Source organism: Microplitis demolitor, chromosome 4 (assembly GCF_026212275.2).
Source record: "Microplitis demolitor isolate Queensland-Clemson2020A chromosome 4, iyMicDemo2.1a, whole genome shotgun sequence".
In the NCBI taxonomy this organism is placed as follows: domain Eukaryota; kingdom Metazoa; phylum Arthropoda; class Insecta; order Hymenoptera; family Braconidae; genus Microplitis; species Microplitis demolitor.
In genome coordinates, this window is record NC_068548.1 from 23,078,998 (window position 1) to 23,096,936 (window position 17,939).

The 17,939-nt window shown below is 29.9% G+C and overlaps 2 protein-coding genes across 4 annotated transcripts; one reads left to right on the top strand and one right to left on the bottom strand.

The window, feature by feature from the left end:
* LOC103576347 (breast cancer anti-estrogen resistance protein 3 homolog) lies at nt 1–8,997 on the top strand. Of its 3 annotated transcripts, XM_008556518.2 has the most exons (7): nt 1–369; nt 3,192–3,467; nt 3,536–3,674; nt 3,923–4,107; nt 4,585–5,208; nt 5,804–6,653; nt 7,377–8,997. In XM_008556518.2, the coding sequence occupies exons 3-7, from the start codon at nt 3,599–3,601 to the stop codon at nt 7,706–7,708; spliced, it is 2,067 nt and encodes a 688-aa protein (XP_008554740.1). In that variant the 5' UTR covers nt 1–369; nt 3,192–3,467; nt 3,536–3,598; the 3' UTR covers nt 7,709–8,997. The 3 variants fall into 3 exon arrangements, with proteins under 3 accessions (XP_008554740.1, XP_008554738.1, XP_008554741.1); XM_008556516.3 differs by lacking the exon at nt 3,192–3,467 and having other exon boundaries at nt 3,868–4,107; XM_008556519.2 differs by lacking the exon at nt 3,192–3,467.
* Nucleotides 8,998–12,935: 3,938 nt separating this feature from the next.
* LOC128667550 (uncharacterized) lies at nt 12,936–13,949 on the bottom strand. Its single transcript, XM_053737959.1, has 2 exons — nt 13,523–13,949; nt 12,936–13,288 (listed from the first exon to the last, which is right to left on the bottom strand). Exons 1-2 carry the CDS (start codon nt 13,947–13,949, stop codon nt 12,936–12,938), a joined length of 780 nt encoding a protein of 259 aa, XP_053593934.1.
* Between the last annotated feature and the right edge of the window lie 3,990 nt (nt 13,950–17,939).

Here is a 17,939-nt window from a genome sequence, read left to right on the forward strand (position 1 = left end):
TAAGACCGTTCGCGCCCAGTTACCGCCGTTTCGCATTATCCTATCATCATATATTTAATATAACTAGTATATATATATTTATATACATATATATTTTTAGTATAAGTATAATAGTGCATATGACAGACATATTATTATATTGTATAACAGAGTGTTCGTGACACTTTTTCACTCTAATAAACGGCCTCGGTCTTTTCTTCGCGAGGTTCATTTTATTTAATTGTCTTACAATTAACAGTCTGAGTAAATATTTTTGTTTATTGTTGTTGTTTATGTGTTAGTTAATGTGTGAGTAATTCAATCTCTGGTTTGACAATAAGTGTCCAACATGGGTAAAATAGCCAGCAAGTTTCGAAGCTCAGCAAAAATGTTAGTTTTTTTTTTTTATTTATTTATTCTAGCATGACAGTTGAGATAACTCGTTAATTATTGAGTTTAGGGGAAAATTTGTAAGGACTTTTTTTGTGGGAAATTTAATTTTCTACAAAAAAGATGAGAGATGATTTTATGGAATTATTGATATTTTGGCGGGAATTTTAAATTTTAAGTAAAAAAGTGGAAAATTATAATTGGAGGTAATCAATTTTTGGAGTTCTTATCAAAATTATGGGTAATTATTGGGAATATGATAAAAATGTATGAATACATTTTTGTGGGAAATTTAATTTCCTACAAAAAAGATAAGAGATGATTTTATGAATTATTGATATTTTGGCGGGAATTTTAAATTTTAAGTAAGAAAGAGGGAAATGATAATGGAGGTGATAAGTTTTTGGAGTTATTTTCAAAATTTTGGGTAAAATATTGAAAATATGATAAAAGTGTATGAATACATTTTTGTAAGGAATTAAATTTCCTACAAAAAAGTATTTATTCAATTTTTTTGTAAGTTCAATAGTTTAACCAGAATTTTAAAGAAAAGGAAATAAAAATTTTTTACGCTCCGATTTATGGAAGTATATGAATATATTCCCTTTTAATTATTAGAATTAACTAAAATATATATGACAAAATTAAATGTTACATGCAGTTAAATGTATCGTCGCACCACAAAAAAAAAAAAAATACAAAGCTTGACCGCACGTTATTTTTTACGAGGGAACTTAATTGAGTATAACGAAAAGTGGTTTTACAGCAAATTTATCATCCGTGATTGCACCATGTGTTCGCGCACGCGTTCCAAATTACGGTCACCTTTTTTTTATTTCATTCAATATTTTTATCCTTACAAAAATACTCAAATACATAAAATTAAATAAAACCTACAATAGAGCTTCAATTTTCACTCCACCAAAAAATTTCATTTTTATAAATTTACTTCCTCTACAAAATTACATATTCTACCGAATAAATATATGCAGGTACATTTGCTCTAAATTTCAAATATTCAATAAATTTAATCCGCGGAATATCTCAAATTTTTTTTAACTTCAATTCTATTGTAAATTTTTTTTTTTAATTTTAAATATATGAGGAATTTTTATATTTTTTACAGTATTCACAAATATCTCTATTCAATCTCACCCATCTCATCTAAAACATATATACATATATATACTACTCGAAGTGTTTCTACTATTGATAATGAAAAAATATTTTCTCATATATTTTATATATTTGCTTATCTCATTTTTTTACTCCAAGATTAAATTTGATATTTTTTTTTATATATATAATATATACCTACATATATATGTGTAGTAATAAAAGTATCATAAATAAATACTTTAAAAGTGTGATATTTATTTAAAAGATATAAACATATGCAATAAAATCTTTTGAATATATATTTGTAGTCGCGTTCATATATTTTTTTCTCATCAATATATATATTTATATACATATATTGAGTCTGTTTATTATTCTGCACAACAGCTATTAATGTACATACAAATAGACATTTTTTTTTTTTTTTTTTTTTTTTTCGAAAAAAATTTGAATTTGAAAAAAAAAAAAAAAAAAAAAAATTTAGTCAATATTTAATAATGACAGTTAATTTCACCATGGATTCATAAAGAAAAAATAGTATAGGAAATGTATCGAACGTAAAATACAACGCATGCGCAAAACAGTAAATTTTCTTCATCAAGATAGCGCAGTAAAGATCAATAACTCGCTCCTATCCTCTATTTCGATGTAGGATATACCCCTACCTCGACATCTATGACACATCTACGAGGTTCTGCTCAGAGTACATATATTTTTTTTTTTTTTTTTTTTTTTTCATATTTTTTTTCGTAGTTTTCTTTGCCTGTTCATTGAACCGGGATAATGGAGATTGAGCGTCGGTATTCACCTGTCAGAAGAAAATCCTTGACAGCGGTATTCATATATATCCTTGTATACCTGACTTTCATAAACTTTGTATACATATATATATATACATATATATAATTTAATATAATAATAATAAAACGCTAAGACCGAGCGTGTAAGCCACGGATGAGAGTCGAGTAGATACGGCCGTCAAACGATGAATCTGATCCTTGAATGTTTTGTGTTCGAGTCCACGCGTTTCTCCTCGCGGCTATAAGAAACACTGTTATTAAATTGTAGTGGGAGAATTTCAGTAACGTAACCATCATACATTTTTTTTTTTAAATTAATATTCATTTTTTTTTACTCTATTTTACTTCATCCTAAAAAATCACAAACTTCATTTCATAAATTTTTTTTTCCTTTATTTTATCTCTGATAAAAAAAAATTTCTGGCTCATTTTACCTCACCAAGTTCAAAAAAATTTATATCCCATTTTACCTCAAAATTTTTAAAAACTAAACTGCTCATTTTCAGAAAATTAAAAAAAAAATTTAATGGCCCATTTTACCTCAGAAAATTTTAATAAAATTTTTGACGGCCCATTTTACCCCAGAAACTTAAAAAAAAATTTCTCGGTCTATTTTATCTCTCGAAATTTTTAAAAAATTTCCAGTCGATTTTACAGCGAAAAAAATTTGATACGGCCCATTTCACCCCACAATGAATATTTAATCCGCGATAAAAAAATAAAAAAAAGTAAAAATACTATTTATAAATGTTGATTCTGGATAGTGAGTAAGCGGGCATACCAGAATCGAGTGAAAGGAATAAAAATGAATAAAGATAGTGATAGTAGAAATGAAGATATATATGTATATATATATATATGAACAGGGAATAAAGGTGTATAAGTATATGTAAGTAGAAATAGTCCCCTCTACTCAGGCATCGTCGAAATGGTTATGGGTAACGCCGGCACTGGTTGTGTAGTGGATGGGCCGAGGGCCGATGAGTTCAGTAGGGTGCGCACGCGATTCCAGACCCGCGACCAAACCCTGTGTTGCTCTGTTCGATGGCTGAGATATTAACTCCAATATATATTTTTTATTCGGTGGTTTATGTTTTTTTGGTGCCTCCAATATCGTCACCCTCTGTTTTACTGCAATTCTTTATTAAATTTTGGTCTCTGATATTTTTGTTCTTCTTGGTGAGTTCAGTTTTTTGGTGGCTGTGATCTATTTTTTTAAAATAATTATTGTTATTGTTCAATAATAGAACCAACGAATCCAGGCAAGACGTCATCATTTATAAGGAGCCGGTTGATAATTATTATGGCAAATGTCTTCCACGTCAGATGAAAATAGACTCCGTACAAGAAGCCGTGACAGAGCGAGATTCAAACAGTACATCCATGGTAAATTTTTTTTCTTTACATAGATAAATTAATAATGAGTGTAAACTTTTTTTTTTTTAATGAAATTGGTGGTATGGAAATAATTTATTAAAATTTTATCATTGAAATATAGAGGATTTAAATTTGTGGTAACAAAAAAATAATGAATTTTAAAAATAAGTGACTTGATAATTTATTAGAATTATGTCAATAGGAGCAACCTGATGAATCGATACATAAATTATTGGAACGTGAATTACGATTGCTAGATCCGAGAGATCTGCGCTCGCATGCCTGGTATCACGGAAGTACGCTGAGGGGTGGAAGAAAGGGCGCCGAGGCCGAGGTACCTAATGATGGTGATTTTCTTGTACGTGATTGTGCATCGCAGCCTGGTAACTACGTCCTGACTGTCAGATGGAAGGGCCAGCCACTTCACTTTGTTATCAACAGGGTAATTTTAACTTACGAAAATACTTATTACGATAAACGGGAGGGTGAGGAAAAGAAATTTTATTTTTAGGACTACAGAGGTTCACAGATGAATTCAGTGTGTGATTTCCTGTAGTTTGAGTACCCACATCAATATTTTTAAAATTTGAAAAAAATCGGCAAAATTATTTTTCAAAAATTTTTTTTTTTTTAAATTGATTTCTCGGTGATACAGAGGAGGCAAAGACGAGTAAAATGAGTACCCACATCGATATGTTTGGACGAGTAGCACATGAAAGGTAAAATGGACATATGATATATGAATAATCACATATGAGTTACTTAATAAACAAATTATTTAAATATATCGATGTTGGTACTCATTCTACGGGGAATTTCATCAGCAATTCTAGTAGCCGCTTTATTTTTTTATAAAAAAATTTTGTGGAATTACAAAAAAAAATAAAAGAATAATAAAAAAAAAATTTTATAATAATAGGTTGTAATCCAAGCGGACACAGTCTACGAGCGCACACAATATCAATTCGAGGACGAGGCCTTCGATACGGTCGCTGACTTGATAACCTTCTACGTGGGCAGTGGACGTCCAATAAGCCAAGCAAGTGGAGCGCGGATAGTGAACCCAAAACCTCGGTCAGTTCCGCTGACTTGTGTGGCACCAGCTGCGTCGTCAACGTCAATCTCGACATCAGCGGGCCCGATTGGGACACTAGCGACCAGTCTCAGCTCATCCTCGTCCTTGTCAGCAAACTCGCCGCCATGTCTACCGAGGAAACAGCAGCGCAGTCATTCGCTAACTCCACAGCAGCAGCATGATGAGCACACGGGGTTCCACGGATCGCACGCACACACGCAGTCGAGTACGCTGCCGCGAATCCCGGCTAACTTAAATCAACAGCCGCCTTCCAGCTCGCTATCACTTGGAAGACAGAAAATAACCCGGGTGATTTCGGACCCCGCGTTACAGCAGCAGCAGTCGCATCTTCCATCGCAGGCTAGTTTAAATCAGGGCGTTAATGCGCCCCCAAAACCACCTCGTGTTCCTTATCAGTGTAGCCACTATCACCACCATCATTTACCGCCGCATCATCACCCGCATCAAGTGAGTTCCGTTGGATTATTTTTATCAGAGTATACTTGGGAAGTAAATTAATGGCAGTATCGAGTTCACGGTGAAATTCCCTCTCATTTGAGTACCCACATCGATATGTTTCGAAATTGTAAAATTTTATTCAAAATAATTATTTTTCAAAAAAAAAAAAAAAAAAAATTAGGCTGTGAAAATTTTCATCATAACATACTATTGTGGGTACTCGTTTCACTCAAAATTTTCCCAACTTCTCGATTGTGAACTTCAAAATCACTAAAAAAATTTTTATTCCAAACGTATTTTTCAAAAATAAAAAAAAAAAATTTTTTTTCAAAAATAATTAATTTATCTTTCAAAGCGTTCTGTTGCAAGTAAAACGAGTACCCACAACACTATGTTCAACCAATTACCACCCTAAGTGTGTACTAACCGCGTAATTGCCAGTTTAATTATCCAATTATCACTTTATCAGAATGTATCGTTGTTGGTACTCATTTTACGCGGAATTTTCCTCTTATCCCAAGTATAACATTCAAATTACCCTAAAAAATTTTCAAAAAAAAAAATAAATGAATAAAACCCAAATTTAAATGAAAAAAATTTCCAGGGCTATCAGGCATCAGGAAGTGACAGCGGAAACGGTTCAGGTGACAGTGAGTTCGAAGGAAACAACTCCGGTAGTGGTACAAATAATGTTAGCGCGCCAATAAAGGGGGTCGTGATCCGTAGTCATTACCACCACATTTCCCAAAGCGGGGACGGTTTAAATGGTAACGGAAGCGAGTACGAGCTATCAGCGGAGGAGCAACTGGTGGTAGCAGCGCCCTCGATGGAGATATCTTCAGTCCTCGATATAGAAGGATTCCAGACGTTCCTCTTACCAACCGGCGATCATCGACCCCTAGACCCAACGGCGCTGCGCGGAGTCTCTGGAATGCTTCACGACTGTGCGCCTCGTGTGCTTGCGTCACACCTGACCCGGCTGGACCTCGAACTGGTCCTGAACCCCGGAATGGGAAGTAGGTCAGGCATGAGCGGCCTCGAGCTGGCAACTCTCCCTCACGGACGTCAAACCCGTCTCGATCTCATTGAGAGATCAGAATGTCTTAAATTGCTCGTTGCCGTAACAGTATTAGCCGGAGCCACGGCAATAGAGCGGGCAGCAACAATAAGCAAGTGGATCAAAGTCGCTGTCGACACCAAAACAGCTCTGGGTAATCTCTACGGGTTTTGCGGTGTGATGCTCGGCCTCTGTGTTCCTCAGATTCAAAGACTTGCAAACACTTGGCATCTTCTCAGACAAAAATACACCGACGAGGCATTTAGCTTTGAGGCCAAGCTCAGACCCACTTTGAGAGCCATGAATGAATGTACAAATCCCCAAGCACCTAATACTACTCTCCCTCATCTACTTCCTGTTGCTTTGCTCGGTGAACGTGCGCCTGAGGATGTTCTAGGTAATTTTATATACATTTTATATTCAAATATATGTGTCAAAATTAATGAACCTCTAAAAAAATGCCTACACTATTTTTTTTTTTTTTTTTTTTTTTTGAGAAATTGACAACAATTTTTTATCGCGAGTTTAACCCGAGAGCGAAATTGATCAATTTAAATGGGAAATTGTTTTTTCAGCTTTGAAGCTCAAAGGAATTTTTAAAGGATTAATATGTTATGTTTTTGATAGTATGGGTACTCGTATAGAGGGATTACCCGGTTTATATATAGAAAAAAAAAAAAAAAAAAAAAAAAAAAATGACAGAAATTATTATGGAAAAATGTTTTTAAAAATAGTTCAGACAAAACGAGTAAAAAATTAAAGTAACTGTTGATAATTACAATTTACTGTAACAACTATTTTACAAAAATGACCTAATTTTGATTTTGATATAAAAAAAACGGGGTAATATGGATCGAAAAAATTTTTTTAAAATTTTAATATAAAAAATAATCGTTTGAACTCGAATTCCGGCCGAACTGTCAAGTTTACGTCAAAATTTAAAGAAATTTTTTTTGTACAGAATTAAATTTCCTACAAAATTGTTTCTATTGCTTTTTCCCGTATCTTCAATAGTTTAGGCAGAATTTGAATTTAAAAATAATCCGGCTAGAAATTTTCAATAAAAAATTTTTTTCCGCTTTGAATTTTTTTTTTAAAAATAAAATTTTTGAATTAAAAGGTACAGCGGCACCGTCAGGTTTAGTTGGAGCCATACTATCACCCTGGGAAAATTCAGCTCCCGATTGCGGGCTGTCAATAGTGTGGGCGCACTTGGAGGCGTCACGGAAATTGGTTGACAGTCTTCCGGTGTTCCGTAGAAATGCGGAAATAGCTCTCGAGGGCTGGCGAAGTGATGAGCTACTGACGGACGCATTTAGAACCGAGTTTCACATAAAGTTTCTGTGGGGCAGCCGCGGGGCTGCGGTCGCCCCGGAAGAACGACATCTCAAGTTCTCCCAAGTCCTGGATGCCATGTACGACAAGTGCGTCGCTAGTGAAATGGCCGCATAAACTACTAGTCCTTCTACTCTATTGAAAATAATTATAATTAAATAAATATAGTTACAATGATAATAACTCTGACCCCAACACAACAATTAATAAAAATCATTAATATCAAATTTAATGAGCGTATAATTAAAAAAAAAAAAATTATTATTATAACAAATAGTAGGACAATATATCGACGTAGAGCTGAATTCATTTATGGTACAATCAATTTTATCAAGTACAGAAATAAAAATAATAACGAACGGTAAATAATTAATTATAATAATAAAAAAAAATAGATAAAAGAATTTAAGACAATATGTGAGAGTGTGCCCAAAGATTATTTATTAATTATTAACGCACAATATTTGGTAACTACCTAATTTCGCTTCGGGTTTTTTTTTTTTAATACAAAATATTCTGGATTTTTTTTTTTAGACCCAAGAGGTTTAAAACAAAATAGAAGTTCGTAAAATTGTTTTTTTAGCCTAATTTTGAAATTTGGAAAAAACAAAATTTCGATCGATGAAATTTGAGTCGTGATCTTATTGAGATCTTTGACGAGCTGATTTTGTTGATGATTAAGATCTATGGTGATGATCTAGAATTATCGACTTAAAAAAAAAGACAAAATTTTGAGATCTTAGATCTATAAAAATTTGAGTAGATCTGAAATTTTTTTTTTAGATACTTAAGGTTTAAAAAAAAAATTTCAGTTGTAAAAGTATTTTTTTTTAACCTAATTTCGAAATACGTAAAGACAAAATTTCGATTGATAAAATTTGAATCCCGATTTCATTGAGATCATTGACGAACTGATTTTTTTAATGATTAAGATCTATGACGATCTATGATCTAGAATTAACGACACTTCAAAAAAGGCAAAATTTCGAGATCTCAGATTTATGAGAATTTGAGTAGATTTGAAATTTTTCAAAATTAGGCCTCTATTTTAGTGAAAATAAAATTTTAGAGACATTTGTAAAAGTATAAGAATAACATAATTTTTTTATTAAGTACCGGAAGTCCGGAGAAAAAAAAAAGTACGAGATATTTTTTGTGTCAGAAAACCGGAGCCGGATGTGGGTTACCTGATTTTTAATTATAATTTAATTAATATGAGTACTTAATTTCTAAATGTATATTCGTACTCTTGTATACTGTACATGTTGTTTTGTTTATAAATTTATATATATATAAATATATATATATATATACGTATACGTTCCACAATAATAAAAACAAATAATAACGAAACAAAAATAAATATATATACACAGAAACTTTAATTTATAAATTATTCATTTTGTTTTGACCTCTAATTACTAATTATCCAATAATTTTTGTCTAATTACTCGAAAAAAAAAAATTAAAAATTTCTTTCGTATAAAAGAAGTAAAAATTTCATTTTTTTTACTTTTATACGATTAGTTAGATTGTAAAAATATTTGGATTATTTTATGTATTGATTGGAAATAAAAAAAAAATTTTAAATAAAATTTGCCGCTTTTTTTTGAATTTTTAAAAAAATACTGCCAAAACCTCAGAAATAAAAAGGGGAAATTTAAATTTGAAATACCGCCTAAACTATCGCGTTTACAAAAAAAACTAATCAATAACTTTTTGTAGGAAATTAAATTTTCTAAAAATAAGTACTCTTTACTTTTTTTCCTAGCGCCAATAGTTAAGCGGCAATTCGAATTCAAACTCCAAAAACTCGTCAAAAATTTCGCCCTTATTTTCTTGACTATAATTTTCTCTATTTTTAATAAAAAAAAAATTTACCACCCCACCACCATAGCGTCTCAATAAAAAAAAAAAGCAAATTACCCCAAATTACCCCATAAAATAAAATTACCCAACGAAATATTTTCCAGCAATAAAACTTCTCTATAATAAAAAAAAATTCCGATTCAGCAATCGTTGGATTGACTCAAAAAAATATTTTATCCAAACTTAAATATAGCTTTTGTTTGTTAAAAATACTTGATCGCATTGACCTAGATTATTTTTCCACCCTCGTAAAAATATCCTCTCATGAATCCATTTCTCATGTCCATTCATCGCAAAAAAAAAAAAAAAATTCCACCCGAAAAAAATTCAAATCCGCTGTAATCTGCAATAATAATTAAGCCCGTTTTCAATAATTAATTAAAACATCACATTGCCAATTAATGAGCTCAAGTGAATTTACCCGAGGTCTGACGCACGTAAAAAAATTTATAAAATCCTAACCGCAGATAAAAATAAAAAAGCCGGCTGATTAATTTCGGAATTTTTTTGATCGGTAAGGAATGTGACCGTAGGGCAGAGGTCAGAGGGTTGGGAAATTTAGTTGCGGACATAAATATAAATGAGAATGAGCTGATTGAAATAGGACATTTGCATGTATCATATTCATGATGTATTGATCGTTAAAGACTAAACTCTCTGGGTGGGCTACAGGTGGGCTCGTAAGCGCAGACGCACTTGGGAGCTTATACCGTCGATATGAATAAGCCTTCGTCCCCTTATTAAAATCCCCCATGAGTTTGAGGCGACGGTACACTGGAGCGGAGACTGAGGCTGAAACTGAGGGATGGAATCGTTATTCCTTCTAGGTCACCGACAACACATCCAGCTTTAGCATCCATCTGAAGGCATTGCACACACGTGAATAAAGCCAAAGGCCTCGGCTACTCATCAGCACGTCCATTCATCTATCTTGCCCCGTAAATTCATTTTTACGATTTTTTTATTTTACTTTTTATATTTATCTAAGAATCAACTCATGAGATAAATACTCGGGTTTATGTTCCCTAGGTTTTATTTAGATTGAGACTAGTTTATAAACTACTGGGTTTACGTTAAAAGTTAAAGATAACTTTTTTTTAGGAAATTTAATTTGCTGTAAAAAAGGTCCTTGGCTATTTTTGCGTACGCTCGATAATTGATTAGATATTTTATATTTAACTTTTACTCAACTTTCAAAGGCTGGTTTTATTTTCTGTGGCTTTGAATTCAAATTGTGGGGCAGCTATTAAAGATACGGCAAAAATGTATAGAAACAAATTTGTAGGAAATTTAATTTTCTACAAAATTGCTTTCTTTACTTTTTTTCGTATCTCCAGTATTTTAATCACAATTTTAGTTTTAATTACACTTACTCCAAAAATCAAATTTTGACAGATTCAATTTATTACTAAAAATTAATATTCTAGCTTGAATATCAAAAATATAGCAAAAATGTATAGAAATGAATTCGTAGGAAATTAAATTTCCTACAAATTTGCTCTCTTTACTTTTTTTCATATCTACAATATTTAAGTCACAATTTCAATTTTGATTAAACTTACTCCAAAAATCAAATTTTGACAGATTCAATTTATTACTAAAAATTAATATTCTAGCTTAAATATCAAAAATATAGCAAAAATGTATAGAAATGAATTCGTAGGAAATTAACTTTCCTACAAATTTGCTCTCTTTACTTTTTTTCATATCTACAATATTTAAGTCACAATTTCAATTTTGATTAAACTTACTCCAAAAATCAAATTTTGACAGATTCAATTTATTACTAAAAATTAATATTCTAGCTTAAATATCAAAAATATAGCAAAAATGTATAGAAATGAATTCGTAGGAAATTAACTTTCCTACAAATTTGCTCTCTTTACTTTTTTTCATATCTACAATATTTAAGTCACAATTTCAATTTTAATTAAACTTACTCCAAAAATCAAATTTTGACAGATTCAATTTATTACTAAAAATTAATATTCTAGCTTAAATATCAAAAATATAGCAAAAATGTATAGAAATAAATTTGTAGGAAATTAAATTTCCTATAAATTTGCTTTCTTTACTTTTTTTCATATCTGCAATATTTAAGTCACAATTTCAATTTTAATTAAACTCACTCCAAAAATCAAAATTTCAGATTCAATTAACTGCTAAAAATTGAAATTCCAGCTGAAATATCAAAAATATCACAAAAATATCTCAATACAAATCAATAGATAAATAAATTTCCTACAATTAATGTCCTCTGACTTTTTTACATAATTGCTATTATTAACAAGTTATTGTAACTTGAACAGTAAAATCCCTTAAGTACATTTAATTAAAAAAAAAATAAAAAAATAAAAATAAAAATTTTTATTAAATAATAAAAAAGTTATGAACGACATCTAAAAAGCTCAGCTCATAAAATTTTCTCAAAGATGTAAATAAAGTATAAATTTTTTTTTTTTTTATATAAAAATGTTCTTAGAAAAATTGTCGATATTGTCAAGGATAGAATGGCTTGATTGATATTATATACAATATTACTTACGGATAAAAGCAATATTGTGCTTACAAAGATTTTCAATTTGACGTGCTAGTCATCCTGAATCATTTACATATAAATAGTTTACTATATAATATAGATATACATGGAAAAGATGATTCTCAGCCCGATGTAGACTGGGACGAACAAGTATTATAATTATTATTGTTATTATATGATGTAGCAAGTACTTGGTCCCAGTTGAGGATCAAAGTATGTAGATCAAGTGAGACGGGGGTTTAAAGACTTATGTTAAATATTCAAATAATTGTTTAACATAATCTTATTCAATATTGCTGAATTATTTTAAGAAAAAAAAATGTCTGGCTCGTTTACGAGGGCTGCGAATATAAATAACTTTTGAATTTTTTTTACGATGCTATCAAACTTTTAAATATAAATATTATATTGAGATAAGGTTAGAGCTAAAGCAAGTTACCCTTGTATATAATTTATTAAAGTTATATTCGGTGGCCATTTAAAACCCATAATAAAAACTTTAAATTTACTTATATTTTTAAATATGCTAATTTGAATCTTTTTTGAGGGATGAAAATTTTTTATTTTAATTAAAAAGTTTGTTTAGTATTTTTCATTATTATTATTATTATTATTATTATTATTATTATTATTATTAGTGTTATTATATTATTATTATTACCCGGGGAAAAGTAATTTAATTGTATGGAGACTCGGGTCCTTTATTATACTTCGGACTTAGATCTGACTTTGTTAATTATTTAAATTTATATTTAATGCAGGGTGAAGCTCAGAAAGTCAAATTGTTGGGCTAAAAAATTAAAATTCAAAATTTCGAAAAGATGCTGCAAAATTAGGCCTGGTAAAAAAAATCCGATATTAGGATCAATAGTGGATCGAAAGTGATCTACGGAAATCAATTGAGATCTAAAATTTATTTTGGGGATTAAATTTAAATTAGAATGAAATTTTTGTTGTTGTGATTTTTATTGCTGTTGTTATTGCTGCTATTGCTGAAGTCATATTTGTTGTTGTTGTAGAAGCTGTCATATTTACTGTTGTTGTTGTTGCTGTTGCTGCTGCAGAGGATGTCATACTTATTATTGTTGTTACTGTTGTTTTTGCTGCTGCAGAAGCTGTCATATTTATAGTTGTTGTTGTTGTTGTTGTTGTTGTTGTTGTTGTTGCTGCTACAGATGCTGTTATATTTATTGTTGTTGTTGTTGTTGTTTCTGCTGCAGAGGATATCATACTTATTGTTGCTGCTGCTTTTGTTATTATTGTTGTTGTTGTTGTTTCTGCTGCAGAAGCTGTCATATTTATAGTTGTTGTTGTTGTTGTTTTTGTTGTTGCTGTAGTTGTTGTTGTTGTTGCTGCTACAGATGTTGTTGTTGTTGTTATTATTGTTGTTGTTGTTGTTGTTTCTGCTGCAGAAGCTATCATACTTATTGTTGTTGTTGTTGTTGTTTTTGTTGTTGTTGTTGTTGTTGTTTCTGCTGCAGAAGCTGTCATATTTACTGTTGTAGCTGCAGAAGCTATCATACTTATTGTTGTTGTTGTTTTTGTTGTTGTTGTTGTTGTTTCTGCTGCAGAAGCTGTCATATTTATTGTTGTTGTTGTTGTTGTTGCTGCTGCTGCTGCTGCAGAAGCTGTCATATTTACTGTTGTAGCTGCAGAAGCTATCATACTTATTGTTGTTGTTGTTGTTTTTGTTGTTGTTGTTGTTGTTTCTGCTGCAGAAGCTGTCATATTTATTGTTGTTGTTGTTGTTGTTGCTGCTGCTGCTGCTGCAGATGCTGTCATATTTACTGTTGTAGCTGCAGAAGCTATCATACTTATTGTTGTTGTTGTTGTTGTTGTTTTTGTTGCTGCTGCAAAAGCTCTCATACTTATTGTTGTTGCTGTTGCTGCTGCAGAAGCTGTGATACTTATTGTTGTTATAATTGTTGTTGCCGCTGCAGGGGTTGTCATATTTATTATTGTTATTGTTGAAGAGTAAAAATTAAACTAAATCCCGATTTAAATTAATTTTTGTAATAATTCATCATTAATATCAACAATATTTCTATTGCTCACCCAATAATCATTAGACATGATTCGATATACTCGAATTTCTTTATTTTCAGTACAATTTTCTGGCTATAAATATATTATTTATCTTGTAAAGACCCGTGTACAGAATATTAAATAAGTAAAATTAATTTAGATGAAGACTTGGCTTAATTTTTCCACTTCAATATTCCACACCGATCTTTCCAACACAAATATTATTTTTATTTTTATTTGTTATTTTCTTTTATGTCATGAAGGGAGTAATGTATATTTTTTTTAAAGATAATCGCAAGATAAAACGAAAAAGCTCTATGGGTTACGCATTTTATTATTTTAGATAAATTCTATTTTACGATTTATTACTGTCTTCTTTAATCTGACAGATATTTTTATAAAATCGAATTATATAAAAATATTATTTTATTTTATGTATACAAATATATACTTTTTAGTGACTGTAATTGAAAACATTCGTATGAAAAAAAAAATATTTTTATAAACTCTAATTCTATCAATTTTCACTAAAATCATTAATTATCGAATTGTCATATCGACATTTTTTTTACTACTATTTTTTAATGTACGCCAATAATTGGGGCAATTAACGAATACTGTTACTGATATAGTTGCTCTCGTAATTATTTCTCATTCCAAATAAAAATAAAAGAATACTCTAATTACTGAATTTTAAATTATAACTAAATCCCGCTAAAATTTTTATCAATTTAAAATAATTTGCTCTTCTACTTAAATCCTGTTTCAAAAATAAAAAAATATGAGACAATTCGGGCCATTTCTAAAAAAGTATAAATCCAAAAAAAAATCAGATTCGAGATCTGATTTTTTTCAAATTACAAATCAATAGATCTTAAGATCTATTAAAATTCCCATAGATCCCAATTTTTTTTTACAAGATTTAAAAATTAGTTTAAAAATCAAAATTTGAATTTTTGACCATGTGACAATTTTGAATTTTTTTGAACTTTGATCTAGATAGATCTCTAGATCAAAAGTGATCTCTAAAATAAAAATAAAAATCCATTCGAGTATCGAAATTATGGGAAAAACTAATCTCGAGAATTATCGCGAGAAATTCATCCCCTAAATTCCTCGCAAAATAAAGATCAAATATATAACAGCATACATTTTATCACTCGCACATGTAGTCAACTAAACTAAACAAAGTTAAAATAAAATACATAAGAGCAAGATAAAAGCAAAAGAGAATACGAGTTTAAATTTTAGTCAGTGTCATGCAAAGAGCTTAACAATGTTTTCGCAAAATCCTCTTGTCTTCCCTCTCTTGTCTCCTAAAAAATTCCTCCATTTAATTTAATTTATTATCATTATCATTATCACCAAACTTAATATACCCCAAGCCATAATTTTCACCCACTGAAATCACAATGAGCTAAACACCCGATATCTCACAAACATATGGGACCTGAGCTATTAAAATCTTCCCTTCGCGTTAAGAAATTTTCACTTGCCGCTGCTACTTATCGAGACCAGAGAAGAGAGAATAGGCCCATATACACATATAACTACATACATAATTACATATACACATATGTACAATATATGATGTAAGTGTAGAAAAAATAATATATATATGACACAAGACAAATAACACGCATGCGCGACTACCTTGACTCCCTTGGCTTTTATTTCACAGAAGCAACCCCTCAGTAGCAAATAGTTGCTGTCTGTATCCACAAGACCCACTGGGCTTCTTGCACTCCAAAGTCCTCTTATCGCAACTCTACACTACTTGTTACTGTAAGTTATTATTTATTTACCTTCGCATCATTCGTTATCATATTTTTTTTTTTTCTAACAGCAAATTTGCTATCAATGGTAACTTTTTTTTTTTTTTTTTTTTTTTTGCATGAGTAGAATTTTTGGGAATTTTTAACTCACGTGCGGTTTGAAATTTTATTGAATTTTTTTTTGATTAATGATCTGTGATGATTGATTAAGTGTGGGGTAGTGTGGGCTTTTGTGAATCATTAGATAATCGGAAAAGCATGATTGTTATTAATATATTTTATTTGGCGCTATTATTATTATTATTATTAATTATTGCTGTTATTATTAAATTATTGTTGTAGAAAATAGGAATTTTTTTTTATCCCCAGAGAGTGACTTGGCATTTTATTATTGCCTTCAATGGCACTGGGGTATGAATTTTTTTAATAAATGGAAAAAATTTTTTCTGATATTATTATAAGCTCGAATTAATTTTTAGTTGGTGATAAATTATAAATTTATGAACGGTAATTGAGATATTTTTAATTGAAACTGGGTTAAGTATGGAGCTTTTTCAAAAATTTATGGGGTATGAAATTGTCTATATTTATTTTCATAAATTTATATTGTAAATTAAATATTTATGCATTTTAATTAAAAGTCTGCGAATAACTCGGTAATTATTGAGTGTATCAAAAAATGTAAAGAGAGACTTTTTATAGGAAATTTAATTCTCTACAAAATTATTTCTATACATTTTTGTCGTATTTCCCATAATTGCGCCAGTAATTCATATTTTTATATAAAAAACATAAATTTTCCGAAACTTGACTTTTTTAAAACTTTAAATGCAAATTCCGGATTAAATATCAAAAATATGACAAAAATGTACTCTTATGAACTTGTAGAAAATTAAATTTTTTATAAAAAACATTTGAATCATTTTTTGATAAAAAAATATCTAAGGTACGAAAACTGAACTCAAAAGTAAAAATCAATAAATTCCATTTTTATATATAAAAATTATTAATATACTTTTAAATAAAACATGCATATTTTATTTAGAATAAGTATTGTATTGTATTGATATAGTATATGACCCTGTTAGCAGACTCGATGAATCAGAACAAGCTGGAAAATTTTCCCTTCCCTCAAAAGCTTGACGAGAGCAACAAAAGATCTTAACAAAAAAGTATTAATTAAAAAGTTCTTTTTCTCTTTCATCAACAGCGGAAATTTAAAAAGATATATGACAACTAAATATATATATATATATATACATCAATTTTTTTTTAAATTTACGAAGTACCATAAAAAGAAAAAAAAATTCTTTGATACCGGATATTAGACATATATATAAATATATACATATATATGTTGTATTTAAATGAGAATGGATAAATCGAAATGATCTTCGAAAAAAATTAATTAGGGGGAGAGGGAGGAAAGGGTGATTATGATACAGAAGAAAATAAAAAAAAAGTCGATGGAGAAATAATTCAGCACGCTCTAAAAAGTCGTTCAGCCGATCGACATACTTCTAGTCTTTGCTCCATCATTATCGTCCGCTTATATTTATTTATTTTTTTTTTATATAGCTCGTCAATATTTTGAATCTATCGGGCATACGGAATTTAATTTGCCTGTAAATTATAAGCGACCAGAAATAATTCATTATTGATGAACGTTTTATATTTTAATAATTCCCGATCCTGTTCTCGATTTCGCTATTCTCCATTCACTTTAAATCCCCTTATTATTTAATCGCTGGATTAATTTTTCAAATATTAGACTCAATATTTGAAAGTTATTAAAGCTATAAGTACTATTCAAATAAAATTTTTCAGTTATTTTTGAATAAAAGTAGATTGGGTTCAATAATTTCTGTGATTTGTTGAATATAAAAATAATAAGTCGATGCTTGAGTAAATTTTTGGAAAAAAAACTCGATTTTAAACAACTTTGGCATCTTTAAAAAATATTATAGATTTCCAAATTTTTTAAACGGCTGTAACTTTTTAACTATTGCTCCCACGCAATTTTATACAGAGTCAAAAATTGTAGGAAATTGAATTTCCAACAGATATTGTTCGGAAAAAAATCCCAAAAAATTGATATTTTAAAAGTTATCACTCTTTTTAGTCTTAGAAAGGAGTTATA